This window comes from Porites lutea, chromosome 14, assembly GCF_958299795.1.
Source record: "Porites lutea chromosome 14, jaPorLute2.1, whole genome shotgun sequence".
In the NCBI taxonomy this organism is placed as follows: Eukaryota; Metazoa; Cnidaria; class Anthozoa; order Scleractinia; family Poritidae; genus Porites; species Porites lutea.
In genome coordinates this window covers 15,490,967-15,507,942 of record NC_133214.1, presented here as the reverse complement: position 1 = coordinate 15,507,942, position 16,976 = coordinate 15,490,967, and the positions used below count along the sequence as shown (strand labels likewise).

General features: G+C 39.8%; 2 protein-coding genes across 4 annotated transcripts in view; both read right to left on the bottom strand.

Moving 5' to 3' along the window:
• Window positions 1-2,431: 2,431 nt before the first annotated feature.
• Window positions 2,432-16,976, bottom strand: part of LOC140924507 (uncharacterized) — a 56,217-nt gene continuing 41,672 nt past the window's right edge. For 2 of the 3 annotated variants that reach the window (XM_073374528.1, XM_073374529.1), the window contains 4 exons: window positions 8,434-8,504; window positions 7,914-7,954; window positions 6,057-6,153; window positions 2,432-3,891 (listed from right to left, as the gene is read on the bottom strand). In XM_073374528.1, coding sequence (XP_073230629.1) covers window positions 3,747-3,891; window positions 6,057-6,153; window positions 7,914-7,954; window positions 8,434-8,504 — 354 coding nt within the window. In that variant the 3' untranslated portion in view covers window positions 2,432-3,746. Of the gene's footprint in view, window positions 3,892-6,056; window positions 6,154-7,913; window positions 7,955-8,429; window positions 8,505-16,976 lie in introns of those variants that run through there. The other variant, XM_073374530.1, reaches the window with a different exon arrangement.
• LOC140925142 (uncharacterized) lies at window positions 10,960-16,452 on the bottom strand. Its single transcript, XM_073375100.1, has 7 exons — window positions 16,190-16,452; window positions 15,236-15,707; window positions 14,331-14,537; window positions 13,498-13,656; window positions 12,753-13,225; window positions 12,457-12,593; window positions 10,960-11,853 (listed from the first exon to the last, which is right to left on the bottom strand). Exons 2-7 carry the CDS (start codon window positions 15,642-15,644, stop codon window positions 11,700-11,702), a joined length of 1,539 nt encoding a protein of 512 aa, XP_073231201.1. The 5' UTR covers window positions 15,645-15,707; window positions 16,190-16,452; the 3' UTR covers window positions 10,960-11,699.

Genomic DNA, 16,976 nt, shown 5'->3' with positions numbered 1-16,976 from the left:
CAATTAGATAATAGTTTTAGTACCCCGATTTACATAGATAGTTTATTCCTGATAAGGAATTCGGACATCCATCAAAGAGAGACTCGTTATTCCGATTTAAACTTACTTTGTCCTAAGTACAGAAGGAAAACTGAGGGAGGGCGAACCACGGTTAGGACAATTGCAGAGTGGAACGCTTTTGATCGAACTATCAATTGCCAGTTTTAAGCGCGCTTTGTACAAGAAATTCTGGAAATTTTTAACTGATCAGAAAACCTCCTCGCTCCTCAAGATATGAGGCTTCTTTATAATAAGATTTTATTTCGAGACGTTTTTGCCATTTTTAAATGTATATTAAGCCTTGTTTTTTTAACTGTAGATTTTTTTACTGTTTAATGTATATAGCCATAGAGTGTTAAAGTTCTTATAATACTGATTTTACTTTTTAGTTGCTTTTTATAGTGCAATGAGGGCCACGAATTTGTCAATGTTTTTATTAACTACCGTCAAGTGTTTCCGGGGGGTACTGAACAAATGTTTATACGATGAGGCTCGGTCCCGAGGTCCAGCCCCTAATCTTTTTATATACTAACCATTTTTCACAAAAAAGGTACCCCTTTCGTATACCTTCTATTGACAAATAGTACCCCTTTCACATACCTTGTTTAGAACTTTGCATCCCTTTAAATTGCAGTAAATGTACTGTTTTTTAAGTAGGAATCAATCACAAAAATAGAACGTTTTCTCGACTTTTTAAAACCATAAAATTTATCTGTTAGCCATTTTGGACCCTTTTACAGACCCAAATGGCAGATTTCTCTAACCTTTTAAATACGTCAATTAGTGAAATCCCTACCCTTTCATATACCTGAAGTCCGCCGCCCGGTTGGCCCAGCTGGGAGAGCGCGGGTCTGCTGAGCGGGAGGCCGTAGGTTCAAACCCCGGCCGGACCAATATTCACTTAACAACTTAACAACAATCTCACTTAAACCAAATCATGGTTAATTATGCTTAACGAAATAAAGATAAACGATTTGATTGACAGACTCCGATGGACAGGGTTCCAGCTTCCAAAACACAGGCTAGCTCAATAAGATCAAATAAAACAGACTGGTTAAAGCCGTTTTTCCTGGCCGAACTTAACTTATCTGGACAAATGGGCCATTTACAGAATACGGTCACACGATTCAAAAAGACTTTGTATTGCTGGATGGCAAACGAAGCAGTGGGACCTTCAAAAGAAAAGATGCATTGTTTTCCATCCAGCATGCAAAGAGCCCATTTGACTGGTCAAGAAAAAGGGAAATAACGCACACCAAAGGTTCCATTGTTTGGCCTCTAAGATTCATAAACAAAAGATAGAACACAAGTACCAAATTACATTACGGCACGTGCGCGTTAAAAAAAAGCCAAAGGCCAAAAGGAGTGTCCCAGCCAAGTAATAAATTTGAGCAAATGACTACTAATAAGCCTAGTATTTTCAGTGTAACTCACCTGTCTATTAAAATATCCCTGGAAGTATCCCAAACCAAAACAATAACTGGTAGATACTTCACAAGTCACAGTGTTTGACAATTACTTTAATAAAAACATGCAAAAACATACAACAATAGTTAATAGGTTTTTTAAAATCCCAGGATTCAATAATATCACGCCACAGTCCAACTCCAAATGGGGCAAAAATTATTGTTTAACACTGTAAGCATGTCAAAACTCTATCTGAGTTGAAACAAAATAACTACAGCTCATAAATGAAGCCCATAGATGAGCGGCACCAGGTCTTCAACCTCCGGAGAGCGCTAAAGCTGCCCTCGCACGAACAGCCTCCGACTAGAAGCAGTAGAAGAGTTAGTACCAGCTTCAAAGTGGTGGAGCTATTAGGGCAGAGCGGCCCGGCACAACAGGCCCCCGACCATGATCTTTTCACATTTACTTGTTTCTCTCTTTATTTTGTTTGCTATCAGTGTTATACTATCCTACTTCAAAGAAAAATGACTGGCAAGTGCCTCGGTTTGCCTACTATTGGTTACGACCCTGTCCACGCGCGACGCAAATTAAACCCCCGCTACCCCTTAATAATAATAATAATAATAATAATAATAATAATAATTATTATTATTATTATTATTATTATTATTATTATTATTATTTGTGAAAGTGAAGAATGATCATCTTTCATCTACAACCGCAGTTCAAAATGAATTTTTTCATATATACTTCACATTATTATTATTTGTATTGCGCCTTTTCTATAAAATATTCAAAAGCGCATCACAATAGTAATTAATAACTAAATTTTACAAATCTTTCTATCATAAATCTTACAACTCTTTCTATCATAAATCTTAAAAAATCTTTAAAATATTTACCCCTGGAGGGTGTCAGTGAGGTATAGCTGGGGTAGTCAGTAAACAGCTAAATTTATGCTATTTAGTCAGTAAGCAGCAAAAAATAAAATAAAAAAATCGTTTAGTAAGTTTATTGGCCCGATTTTGAGTCCTGCAGATTATTTAATGGTAGTGTTTACGAATAGCTCACTCCCTTAAGACTCCTAAATGCTCTTCCTCCAGCTTTTTCCAGATTGTAATGCTCTTGAACACGACATTTAATCATAATTATATAGACCTCTTTCATAATGGGGCCCTATTTGTATACTCTTTTATTTGTATATGATAATTAGTCTTTCTGACCTCGTTATCATGTGCAAATACAAACTAATTCTTACCTTCAAACGAGGTCAGAAAAGCTAATTATCATACATATAAAAGAATGTATTAAGAGGCCGCCATTATGAAAGAGGTCTATTGCTTCTTACAAATAAAGCCTAACTTACTATGGTTGAAGCACCAACCCATCACTCTTCTCTTTACACGCCCAACTGAACGCTTTTAAAGCGTCTTGTTACCTAAAACGTTTGAGTAGAATCGAAGGTAGTATGATAGTTGGTTTCTACATGCTAAAACATTTCGACTACTCGTTCTCGTTTTCTAAGAGTGAAATAATCAACTCAGCGCTACATGCCTCGCTGACTATTGACTCATTGAAAACGAGAACCAGTAGTCTAATTTCAATTTCAATTATGACTTTCGGTTACGTACGACTTCTAGAGTGGTTTTACTTTACCCGTGAAATAGGTAGAAGAATATTATGAATGATAACTTTATTTATACACGGTTAAAAACATCACTCTAAGATAGAAAATTAATAAAAAATTCTCAAAAAACTGTTTTACATAGTTACCGTGTGCGAGTCATGATCAGAAAACCATCTATGGGAACTTCTCTTAAAGAGACCTAAGGAATTTGATGTACGTATTTCCTCAGGAAGATTGTTCCATAGAAGAGCGCCACTGTAACTAAAGCTACGCTTCACGTAACCACTTCTTGGTTTTGGGAGCATTAATTTTTTCTTGGCCTTGCGAAAATAGTAATTCGGTGTTCTTGGGGCAAACAAATTACAGAGATAAGCTGAGGCGAGATTATTAATGCACTTGTACACTAAATTAGCCTTTTCTTTAGCACTTCTAACCAATACCTTGTCCCAACCAAGCGAGTTAAGAAGAAATCTGGAACTCGTATCATAGCTAGATTTAGTGATAACTCTGATAGCACGATTTTGAAGTTTTTGAAGTTTCTCACTAAGCTGTTATGCACTAATTCCATTGTGCTCTTTTGTTTACTTGTAGCTATTTTGCACTAGTTGTTATTCCCTGTTTCACGGGTCAAGTAAAATCACTCTATTATCATCATTTACATGTCTCACAGCGTTTAACACACAGCGCTTTCGGTTGGAGAAACGACACATGTCAACTCTAATGATTTCTGCGAAGAATTCTCCATCAAAGTCACAATGGTGCTGAAATTGGGTCGCTTGGATGGTTCTTCGTCCCAGCACTGCAGCATAAGTTCATAACTGAAAAAAAATGGGTGCGATACAACTGGTTTAAACAGTTAATCGTGGAATGAACAAAAAAGTGGCCATCTAGAAAAACATTAAGACTTAACGACCACTGAAGGAACGACAAACAAAAATACCAAATTCCCTTTATTTTCTTTATCATCTTGACAATCACTCCTCATTCATCTTTAAAGTCGGTAGGGTTTTTGCGGCGTGCGCAAACTGCAGCCGAAGGCTACGACCTTGTAACGAATTGGGTGAAAGTAATGGTCTTAGCGGAGCTCTCGCGCGCGTGGTGTAGCACCATGCCGGGTAATGAAATTCGGTTATATTTGCACGCAATAAATTTTGGTTCGACAAAAGGGAGGTAAAGCATCACGTTTACGTCAAACGGCAAACGCAAAGTTGTACCATGTGACCAAGTTTCCCCTTTACTTTTTGATTACTGTTCATTATTTCAACACAAGAATTAGTAGTTCCACGCAATTTTTTATCCATAAGAATTGTTTTGAGCTGTTTTTATCTGCTCATTTTCTATTTTGAGAAATTCTTCACTTGAAGCTAACGTTTGCCGTTTGCCGTATACGTGATGCTTAAACCAGGGCGGATAAATGTTGGGCGGTGAAACGAGCGCTCCGCTCTTCATTTATGTGTGATGCGGAGTAGGACTGGCACGAGCGCTCTTTCCGCGCTTCCGGTGCGCTTGAAGGCCGGCGAAATTTTCTTTTTTGCAAACCGGAAATCCCATTTTCTTTCTGTAATTTCAGGCTACAAGGTTAAATAGATAAATTCGTTTCACAACAATATCAATAAACAGTTTCATATGTTTGTGTCTGTATGCCTACGACATTTCTAGGCAGAATCCCAGTCCACTGCATCACACCTTTTTGCTCGGACGCGCTCGTTTTACCGCCCAACCTTTATCCGCGCTGGCTTAAACTCTCTAAAATCGTCCGTCCGTACATACGTATGTTGGTTAGCGATGTGAACTGTCACAGTCCAAGGTATAAACTATCTCCCGGACAATCTGTGTAACTGTGATAAACTTGATATTGGACATCCATGTTATCGTCAATTGACAAATGTGCTACTGATAATCGGGCAGTCTTATTAGAGTAGCACACTCGCTGTAATATCGGCCTTGCTTGCTGGTCCACTGTGTAACAAGACATAGCCAATGTCCTACGAGCATAGCAGACGCTAAGAAGTACGGGCCACACAAATAAAACAATACAAATCAGTTCACGAAATGTCATCCTGGTAATGAAAACCTTTTCTGAATCACGCAAAATTGTGCATGTGCCACCCGACGACCAGACGTTTAAAAGCGCGCGCGACACTGTGACCGTTTTGTCCGCGAGAAAAAGTCACTTGGCAAGTTCGTTAATTGCGAATCACTGATGGCTTGCGATAACCTGGCGCGAGTGATGGGAGCGCCTGACAGCGCGCGCAGGTATCAACAAGAACAGTAAAACCCCAATCTCGACCCCAGTGCTTACGCTTTTGACTTCGCGCTCTTCCTCCTTAGCCGTCATGCGCAGAAGAGCTCTGGGGTCGAGATTGGGTAAAACCCAATCCAATCCCAGAATTTGCAAAATGAAGCACTACGATTTTTGAGGCTTCTTTACGCAATTGCATAAATTGCGTTCACTGCGACGATCATTTCTTCATTTTCATTTCATTTTCGCAGTTCATATATGATTTATTTCATATATCATTAACACCACTCATTTCTTTCACGGGAACATATGAACCCACAATTTACCTGCTCCCAAAGTTAGTGGCTTCATAGCTCAGTTGGTAGAGCATCGCACCGGTATCGCGAGATCACGGGTTCAAACCCCGTTGAAGTCCCGAATTTTTTTTCAGGCTTCTTTACGCAATTGCATAAATTGCGTTCACTACGACGATCATTTCTTCATTTTCACGATTTATATCGTCCAGTACTCCCTTCACACGACAGGCTTGCAGTTTCTTGTGTATGGAGTCCTTAGCTAAACTTTGGTGCAATTTACGATCCATCATTGATCGGAACAAAGGAGAAAAATGGATGATTTTACGGAGCCCCCCGGGAGGTGACTTTCCCTGCGCTTACTGGGGCTAGGAATCCACGAGAGCTTCACTTTTGGCCTTGGCTAAATCTTCATACTAACACTGTCTTAATTATCAAACAGACTTACAGTTCAAGGCTTATAACTGGGTTTCTTTGCATTCTGTGACCACTTTGGACGAAATTGAAAACCTCTCTTCCGGTCATTCCATCGTAGGGGTTTCCTCCTGAAAAAAGCAGCTCAATTAAAAGGCCTGTAAACTTGCGCTAATTTTCGACATATATTGAGTGCACAGAAAACACCCAAGAATACATGTAGAAATTATGGACTTCTTTTATTATTAGAACTTTTTAAACACGTGTCAATGTTTTTTTTTATAAATAACCCCGCTTACAGTCGGAAAATGGCGCAACACAAGCGAGTCATTATAATCGCTCAACTGAACAGCAGTCGACTGTGAGTCGTCTCCCGACGATACCATTCAATAAAAATCAATAATCAATAACATCACTGATAGTCAATAAAAATCAATAACAATTAGTTGATTGATATTGAAAATCAATAAAAATCAAAGCCGCAGTCTCGAGTGATTTTTGATTTTCATTGATTTTTATTGAAAACTAAAATGTGCTTTCTTTTTGTTTTAAAAAGGTCACGAGGCTTAGAAAATAAACCCAATCAAGTTTTCATGGTCCGATCAACGATAAATTAAGAAATTAAAAAAGTACAACAGAAACAACAGTACAAACAACAATTTATTATCTTCCTGTACAACAGGCAAAACCGTAACTGAAATTAATGTACCTTAAATAGATGGGTGGGCCGGAAGCTCTAAGGACGGCTCACAGGATTGTTTTAGAAAACAACAGATAGCCCTAACCCAAACAAAACTAACAATGAACCCCAACTCTAAAACAATAGAGCTTCGGGCCAACAAGAACCTATCAAATTAGAGGTTCTAAAGAGGTTCCGGCCAACAGAAATAGATGCATACGTGCAGCCCTTAATGTTTAACTGAGCATGACGTTATACATGTCCTCGAGCCTGCCTTTAATTCTGTTTAATACATTTATCGAATTCTTAGCTGAATATGCACTTACGCAGAAATATCTACTTGATGTGGCCAAATTGGGCTGACAAGCTCCGCTTGGAGATGGCCAAGCTGGCCTGCCTCTTTCACTGAAAACTTTGAATGCGTTACTGCATTCTCCCCTCCTCTTGGAGAAAAGGAAAACACTTCCTCTTCCTTTACTCTAAAAGTACAGTGGTGATACCTTTTTTTATTCTTGCACAATCAGCTATTGATTATCAATAGCAATCAATGTAAATCAATAACGCTTAGACGCATCGGTGAGTGATTATCGATTTTTATCGATTGGCTACGCCAATCAATATCAATCAATAGATTTTTATTGATTTTTATTTACAATATTGATTGAAATCAATAATTGATTTTCATTGATTGGTATCGTCGGGGTCGTCTCCAACTGGCTCGGTCTTAGGCAGTGCGCACGATGTCATGTTCTGAGAAATGCTTATTGGGGTCAATCCATTCCCGGAATTGGCTGGAAAAGGACTTTTGCGGTCTACCTGGGGGTCTTCTCCCATGGGAGGGCTTAGACAACGCGAGAATCTTTAATAGCGGATTCATCCTTCTCCATACGCAAAATGTGGGCAAGGAACGTGAGCTGACGTGAGATGACCGTCGATAGCAAAGGGCTAGTGCCAGTGAGGTCGTAGATTCGGTCCAGACGTTGTCCAGACGTTGATGTTCAAAGAAACCAGATTACTCGCATGTCCCCAGTTCAAGCATTCAATGATAGGTCGGCCCTAGAGGCTACTATTACCGTGGTTTCAGTTCAAATCTGATTTTTCTTCTGATGGTTTTCGCCGTTACCATAAAGCATTTTGGCAGAAGTAGATGACAAAAAGCGAACTGATTTCCTTCTTTTACATTAACCTTAAGCTTTAGAAATACTTACTTACCGAGGGTAAATATTTCATACAGTACGATCCCGTAACTCCACCTAAATTGACAAAAAGGTTATGGCAGACGACTAGCCTGCGCATACAGACATTTTTCCGGTCGTCGCTTCTCTCCACCCAAATTTTTTCGGGGTTGGAGATAAGCGACGACCGGAAATACGTCTGTGTCCGCAGGCTAATGGCAGGACTAAAGCAAAAAAAAAAACATTAAGACGGGTGTTAAGGGCTGGTCGTTTATTGGCTGTGAGGGGAGGGGGCGTTTTGCTGGGGGTCATTTCAAACTCTTGATTGGTTTGGGGGGGTCATTTTCAGATAAGTGAGCGTTACGTGCGGTTCATTTTAATAAATTTCATGAAAATAGTACAGAGCAGTAACGAGCGTGATTTGAAATTGCCTGTAAAAGCAGTAAATAGTAAACACCGAACTTATAAACACGACTATGAGTAGACAGAGTATGTGGTGAACTTCGGCATAAATTGAAGCTCTCTAAATCTATAATTCAAGTTTACTATCAACTTACACGTCACTCTCTATGGTATAAACTTGATATTTTAACGACTCCACCGCCATCCATTTCACAGGTACCAGACCCTAACAGTGAAAACACAAACTATCTTAAAATTCTTTTTTAGAACCTGCTTACACCGAGCAACAGTTACTGAAATGCCCTTATTCGTGGTAGGAAAGCTAGGTCTTTCATGTTACCAGTATTCTTAAATCCACGTACAGTCTTTCCTTTCCTCTTTCACTGTTAGTAATGGAGAAGGAAGAGCAAGGAAACGACATTCAAAAACACACAATACGACCGAAAAACTTAAAGTCAAGCACGCAAAATACCCTGTCTTCTTTCAGTCCTCTTTAAGCGATATGTAAAACGATCTGGAAGGAGACAATAGGGAGTTTACCCAACGACGACGGCGGCGGCTACGATAACGTCACTTAAAAAGTGAATTTGCGCCGCGTCAAACTTTATCGCGCTTATTCCATCTTGTTTAATTCGTCAAATGATGGCAAACTTTTTTGGAGTTGGATTCTAAAGGACTGCATCAAAGTCCAGGAAAAGAAAAAGAAAGTTGTTTTCTTTTGGTCCTGTCCTCGAAAAAACGTGAAATTAGGCAGTTTAACGTTGTACTCGTGCAACAACGACAGAGAAGTGTACAAAAAACCGTGATGCACGTGCAAAGTTGTTGTTTTGCTTGTCTAAAAACCTATTGCTTTTTTGCCGTTCACGTTGCCTTCGTCGTCGTTGCGTAAACACCCTAATACAAGACGCTGGCAATTCTTCATTCCGACCCCAGCAAGAAAGTCTTCAGTAACTAAGGCCATGTTCACCTATCCCGGATAACTTCTGCGTTCTGGCTTATGCGCCGCCCCGAAAATCATACCGGATGAGGCTTCAAAGCAAAACAGACACGATCGCGTCGGCAGGCCGAAGCCGGCAAAAATAAAAGGCTTTTCTCGTTCCATTTCAGAGGTCAGTTTTATTTCGATCTGGTCAAAAATCAGGTTTTTAGGTTATAGGTAATAAAATATTGTCTTATTCTGTTCTCGAGGACCTTTAGAAAGCGAGACAAACGAGATAAAGGACTAGAGAAAGAAGCGTGAAAACGCTTTTTTGGAAGAAGATATTTTTTAATTTCCGCAGCGATTTTGCGAAATCGCGGAGAGCAATATATTCAGTTTCTTCCAAAGCCGTCATGATTAAGCAGTGTAATGCCATCACAACTAAAAATGAATTTAGTTTGTATCGCAAAAGCCGCGAAAATAGAGCTGAAAAAAAATGGAATCACTTGGTTACACTGCACAAGTAAAGAATAACTTGGTTACACTGCACCCATGGGTGTGCCACCTAAAGTACAGCCTATGTTTGTTAGCTCTGCCTAAAGAATCACAGGGTTACATTGCACCTATGGGTGTGCCACCTAAAGTTCAGCCTATGTTTGTTAGCTCTACCTAAAGAATCACTAGGTTACACTCAGCCATGGGTGTACCCCCAAAAGTGCAGCCTATGTTTGTTAGCTCTACCTAAAGAATCACTGGGTTACACTGCACCCATGGGTGTGCCACCTAACGTGCCGCCTATGTTTGTTAGCTCTGCCTAACACAAATGTCCAGTGCTGGCCACAAGATCCCTACTTTCCTTTTTCATCCTTAGTTCCACACTTCTCAGAGGTGTGGAAGTGTGAAAAAGTCTGACAAAGTCAGATAATGTCACACTTTTTCCCCTGTTAAGAACCCCTTGTCATTCTTTACTTAGTTCTACACTTCTCAGAGGTGTGGAAGTGTAGAAAAGTCTGACAAAGTCAGGATAATGTCACACTTTTCCCCCTGTTAAGAACCCCTTGTCATTCTTTACTTAGTTCTACACTTCTCAGAGGTGTGGAAGTGTGGAAAAGTCTGACAAAGTCAGGATAATGTCACACTTTTCCCCTGTTAAGAACCCTTTGTCATTCTTTACTTAGTTCTACACTTCTCAGAGGTGTGGAAGTGTGGAAAAGTCTGACAAAGTCAGGATAATGTCACACTTTCCTCCCTGTTAAGAACCCCTTGTCATTCTTTACTTAGTTCTACACTTCTCAGAGGTGTGGAAGTGTGGAAAAGTCTGACAAAGTCAGGATAATGTCACACTTTTCCCCTGTTAAGAACCCTTTGTCATTCTTTACTTAGTTCTACACTTCTCAGAGGTGTGGAAGTGTGGAAAAGTCTGACAAAGTCAGGATAATGTCACACTTTCCTCCCTGTTAAGAACCCCTTGTCATTCTTTACTTAGTTCTACACTTCTCAGAGGTGTGGAAGTGTGGAAAAGTCTGACAAAGTCAGGATAATGTCACACTTTCCTCCCTGTTAAGAACCCCTTGTCATTCTTTACTTAGTTCTACACTTCTCAGAGGTGTGGAAGTGTAGAAAAGTCTGACAAAGTCAGGATAATGTCACATTTTTTCACAGGCACTAACCCCTTGTCATTCTTTCCTTAGTTACACTTCTATGTATGAAATGAGAATAAAGCGCAGTGGGAGTATTTGTTGGTTTTATTCCTTCAACTCGTTTTACATCTTTCTAAATGCTATTTTTAAGTTAAGACAACAATTCCGTGACTAGAAGATATTAGCCTTGTTTCACTGCCATCTGTTTGAATACCCGACCATAAAACAAGCCTACGTTTTCTCTGTCACGAAGTCCCCGTCAGTCCTTTATCTTAGTTTATTTATTTATTTATTTTTCAACGGAAACCTGAACGAAGTCATCTCATCTATGGATTTTTATGTTTGAAATTTTTCATCAATGTGCCATATATGAGACGTCTTATTCTGGGTTCTTCTCCTTCCTATAGATCTATTCGGCCGACTCAATGTCATACCCAATTCAAACCCTTTGGGTATAAAGCGTTTTGTCTAAGGAATTTCCATATCATTAAATGTGAATGCCACATTTACGATCGTGACAACGCTAAAAATAGGCAGTAAAGAATGCAGTGAATGTGCGTTCTATCTTCCTCGCTTTAAGATCACCTTGATAAACTTAATGCTCAAATCAATTGTTATTGTTCTATCCCTTCTTCAGGTTCATGACCTAAATTGGTCTAAAAATATACAGCATTCTGTATAAACTAATAATTGTGACTTATCGGCCTAGAGTAGCTACCTGCAGATCTCTCTGTTGAAAAGCGGGAATCACTGTTTAGGTGCGTGTTATAGGGCCGGCAATATTTATGTTATCTCTACGGCACGTGACAATACTAAAATATTTGCATGGTCCACCCTCCTCTTTGTCTTTCGAGAGTCACCGTTAGGTGAATTCTTTTTCGAGGTTTCTTGGCCTTGAGCCGCTCGCCTCCGAGCGTGGTGTTGCGTCTGTCGGTGATCCCGTTAATCGTGGCGAGCGCCTGGGAGACTCTGCCGTCACTTCTAATGCGCTTTCATGGCCATTTTTCCTTTTCGCGCTACAATTAAAGGGAAAAAATAGCCAATTCAGTCTTACTTTCCTGGGATCATTTGCACTTCACGATACATTCTGATGGAAAACAGTGTCTCTAGCTCGTGTAAATTGATTTTTATTTTCTTTTATCTGGGTAACTATCTTGAAGGCTGATAGCATGCATTGTTTTTTTCCGTTTGAGTATTGACGAATTACTTGTTAAGATGTAGCACATCAATATGCTGCGTTAAAACTGAATATATTAATTATCCTTCGATGTCTCAAAACTCAGATGTAAATGATTGAACGCGTTGGTAATCTTTTTGTCTTCTGTGGCCCTCCTTTCAAATTTTGTTCCATCTTAAAGGTCGAGTTATCATATATTTTTAGAATTATGCCGTGTTTCTCTGGTTGAAGGAGTGACCTGCATAAGTCCGCTTCGGTTTTTGATAAAGGTAGCATACCATCGTACAATTAATTTATTTTAATTTTCAATATTCATTATAAACGGCACGTCTACTGCAAAATCATGGAAAGTTTTCATCACTGGCTGCTGATTATGATAAAAGTTAATGTCGATAAAAAATTCTGACATTGGAAGAAAGAAACAATGACAAAAAAAGTCTACCTTTTCCTTGAAGGAAGTATCTCTTCTTCCATCAAAGACTGGCGATACTGTCGAAGAGTTACTGCGTACTTCGCCAGTTTGTCCGCCAATTCCGCTTCTCCCCCCTTCTCTATGTCAGTCTTGACGAATGTGTATTGCTACGAACAAAGAACAATGAAGGGAATAAGAGCCACGGTATTATAATAATTACGTCTATAATGCATAAAACACCAGTTGAGGGGAAAATGGGAAAAAATATACGTTCTGAGACTCTAGTGTTTGTGTGGTAAATTCAAAACGGATTTGTCGCCACCAACCTTTGCGGTTCCCTGTGTCTTCGTTGAAATAACGATTCCGAGTCCATCCTGTTCGAGACTGGTGATCGTGTCCACTGCCCCTTGCATATTCCCCATGTCCCTAAATTTCTTTTTTTCATTCAGGGCTGTGATGTGCAATCTCTTCCCAGGCAGAAGAAGTACGTATCCTCCAGGATTAGCCACTGGCTTGGCAGGTTCATCCGTTGACGTCTGTGTCGGCGTTCGAGCAATGTCATCCTGGAGCATTCGGACTTCTTCTGCCGAGGAATTCCTTCCACATAAATATAGGGTATGGTTAATACAAGTCGCAACGAAATTTACAGCTGCTTTGACGGCACTGTCTGTAACAACCGTGGAGGGCTCAACGTCTGATTCACCCGACGAGAAAGCATCATTAAAAGAGTCTAGCTGAAACAAGCAGTGAAGACACCCAGTCATCCGTAGAATGAGTCCTTTACTTTTGCTTAACAGTCCTACGAACAAACAAACCATTTCAAAATTAGACAAGAGTTAGTATTTTTATCAACATTTTTGGGTGGGAGTGGGTTATTTTCGAATTTAGATATTTTCGGCTCAACTTTAAGAAGGCATTACGGTCATTCTCTGTCAGTAGAGAAAACTGGAGCAGGCAGTTGTTAATACACGTCGCTACGATCGCTATGCTTGCTGAAAAACGTCCCCCTAGATCTGACGACAGTTCACTAAGGAGGAATCCTAAGTAAGTGTAAGATACTCATATACATACCGCATAGTAAGTCGTCTCTTCCAGAAATCCCCTTTAAGTTTTCTTGGATCCTATTAAAGGCGTCCTTGAAAAGATCGTTACTAAGGTCTGTTAGGTAAATTTCTGTGATCTTCCTTGGAGATTTACGCTGCTTAACAGCAAACATGAAGAGCAGATTAACTGAAGATAACAAAAAGATGAATAAATCAGTAATAATATGCCTTGCGATGCAACGTTTATGCAAGGGCAAAATAGATGAACAAGCTGCAATTCTTTTTAAGCTAATTTGCGCTCGCGAAAGGAAACCTTAAGGTTTCGTGTTTGTTGATTTCTTGACTTTCTGAAGGGAAGCTGACACTACTGCACTATAATGTGTTTTACAAAAGGAAAATTGTTTGTTAACTCCCGGGGTTCTGGAGTCCAAACTGAGAAATTCACTGAAACGATCAGAGACAACAATTAAGCAATTATGCAATTATGGTACAACGACAGCGACAACAGGTCAAAAAGGGAAAAGAGCCCGGGTAGCAACACAACACATCTTCACGCGCATACCTCTGCTTAATGATACATTCCTTAACCCGGGCTCTTGCGTAGATCATGGAGCATAGGACTTTGGCGTTCTGATTGATTGAGGACTGTATTTAAACACACAAAGAAGAATGTATACTTTTTCTTTTAATATCTTAAAGAATCCAACTTCAACAGGATATTTCACTGTAGCTGCAATGATCAGACAGATATTAAGATAACGCTTGATAGGTTTTAAAGAAAGCTAGTTTATGCCGACTCATAGAAAGGAAAGTTATGACAAGTTACCGAAATGTTACGCAGTTTTTATTTATTCCACTTACCGATTTTGTTATAGAAGGTTTCATCCACCTTCCCAAGTGTGTCATACTCTAAGAATTTTGGTTCGGGACAAATCCACAGAAAGCGTTGCGAGAGTCCTTTTTCTGCGTTTCCAGGGACGGTCATTATGTTAGTGGCCGTTGATGGCTGAGTAAAACCACCTACTGTGAGACTAGTGAACTCCATTGAAAAGTTACAGTCTCCACCCACTGTAATATAAACAGCCAAGAAGGAGAAGCAATGTTTGAGATCCTCGTTACGACTGAGCTAATGTGTTATGGTAGTTTCATTTTCCCTTGGAGTAACCATGACCGATGCTCGATCAACACTTTCCAAAGCTCATGGCAGTTTAAGATAAGTATTGAAAATTTTGTACGATGGAAACAATTGAAATTCCTTTGAAAAATCACTGTCCTTCTACTAGTATTTGGGGCAGGACTAAGGGTCGCGCTTTGTCTACTGACTTTTAATGCTTTTAATGGATCTTGGATGCTACTGGGTATAATGTGGCCGACACCACAAGTTGTTGCGTTGTTTCTTTTTCACAGAATTATTTCCTTTTCGTGACTTAAATTAGTAACTCTTATTGTAACATTCCCTGGGGGCATAATCTTCTCGCTTGAAAATTTTTGTCCTTTTTCAAATTTGTTAAATAAAATAGGCAGTCTACTAAACTGCTCTTGTCTTGACCACTCAACTCTATGATAAATCAAATTTACGCAATCTCTCTGTCTCATTATCGTGGTGACGAGTAGAGAGGATTGTTTTTCCTCAAACCTTTGTCAATCTAACCACGATAGTTATGCCTTAATTAATGAGAGTATCAACCAAGACTAACGAAATTTACTGAACTGAGACCCCAAAAGAGGGTGGACTCCTTAAAAAATTGATATTATGTAAGTCTAACCTGTTTTCCGTGACCAAGGTAATCCATTGTACAGTTGAAGAAACATAGCCAGGTCGTGTGTGTCCGAGAGGCCGCGATTTCTGTAAACGTTTATTTGTGTGAGAAAATGCGTGATCTCGTCATAGAGTCCAATTAATTTGTTGCCATTTTCAGCCATCATAGCCCCCATTTTTTCCATTGAAGCCTCCTCTACTGCCCAGTCTGGAAGAGCATCGTTGTTCGATGTATCTTTTCCACTTGCGATAACGCGTTTTCTCACGGTATCCAAAATTCCCCTCAAAAATTTAAACAACGTCGACTTTCCTGCACCGGTTGGCATTACAATTACAATCCATAATATCATAGGTTCAAACCAATCCTTCCCAAAAGGATTTACCACGGCGTGAGAGGAAAAATACGAAATTAACATCAATAAGCCCGACAGGACCGCAGTTGCAGGAATACTCAGGGCCTTTCCGATTTGAGCTGTACCCTACAAACAAAGACAGAAATGGACTTTATAATTACTTAAAGTCGCGAACAACGATTAAGTCGAATCACTAAAGCTAAACACGGATTGGCCCCCAGAAAATGGGCTTATATCTAATCAGTTTAATCAGCAATACCAATACCTCGAGGGTAACTGGGTCGAAGAGCGTAGCCAAAAGGATTTTACGGTATGCCCTTAACTTAAAAGTCAAGGTGTTAACAACATTACCCTCTAAGTAGCCGTTGATATCAAAGCGAAGAGACGGACAACAATCCAACCCCTCCCCGGCCACCCGGTCAGCTTTCCCGTTGATGTTTAAGCAGGTTAGCGGTTGCTTGAAAAATTACTATCCGCTTCACTGTCAATTTGCGTTGAAATACTATAACAGTTGAGTTATATTCTAATTACTGAAACGGCAGTGGTCGGCTTCCAACAGAATTAAGTGTGTCAGTTAATCCCCTCGTTAATCACAACTCACAGCTTACCGTCCGTATAGAATCGGGAACGAGGTTCCAGTCCAAATCCTCCGTCCAGCACTTGTTTAGAGCTACTCTTTGGTTGTCCTTTCGACGCGATGATATTCTCTTTACTTCAGCGACTGATCACTACACTATTCACACGATTGGGGGGTCCCTTATATTTAGTTTAGGGTTGCGTGTTCCCCGTAATTTTGCGTGTTTCAAGTGCGAAGTCCTGAACTGGTTATGTTCCTTTTAGCTAAACGGGCTTGACAGGACATTTAATTACATGACACGTCGGGATGATTGTCTTGTTAATAATATATCTGAAACACGTATAACTTTCCAATTTCTGTTTGTCTGGAGGAAACGTAAGTCCACTTGAGCGATGTTTAGTGTTCTCGCAAATTTCGGATTCAAATTGTCCTCAATCAGACGTCTTGGTTTTGCCGCTATACACCTACCGCAGGAGTTGCCGCAGTTTTGGGAACAAGTGACATCCTTTGCTAATGACGCTTTCTGTTCAGGCTCTTCAACAACAGAAAGAGTCACAACAAAAGATGCACAACTGTGGGTTGAGAATCTGATGGAAATGGATTCAGAGTTATTCAGGACCGATGCCAGTTTGTTTGAAGAACTTTGCACATGGTCCACAAAGGACAACAATCCGTTAGGGTGCGTCCTCATCTCAAAAAACTGTCATTGTAAAGTGTGTGGAGATAAGTTGTTACTCAAAGCAAGGGAGAGTGTCAGAAAGATTGTTGTTTATGATGACAAACAGGGCACGTACATTGGATGTCATTACATTAAATTT

What these genes read in the sequence shown, in the direction of transcription:
- LOC140925142 (XM_073375100.1), bottom strand. Translation starts at nt 15,644, where the DNA reads ATGTTAATTTCGTATTTTTCCTCTCACGCCGTGGTAAATCCTTTTGGG. An exon ending in ACCTTGGTCACGGAAAACAG is followed by an intron (nt 14,538 to 15,235) that starts GTTAGACTTACA and finishes TTTATATTACAG; the next exon opens with TGGGTGGAGACTGTAACTTT. An exon ending in AAGAGACGACTTACTATGCG is followed by an intron (nt 13,226 to 13,497) that starts GTATGTATATGA and finishes GTTTGTTCGTAG; the next exon opens with GACTGTTAAGCAAAAGTAAA.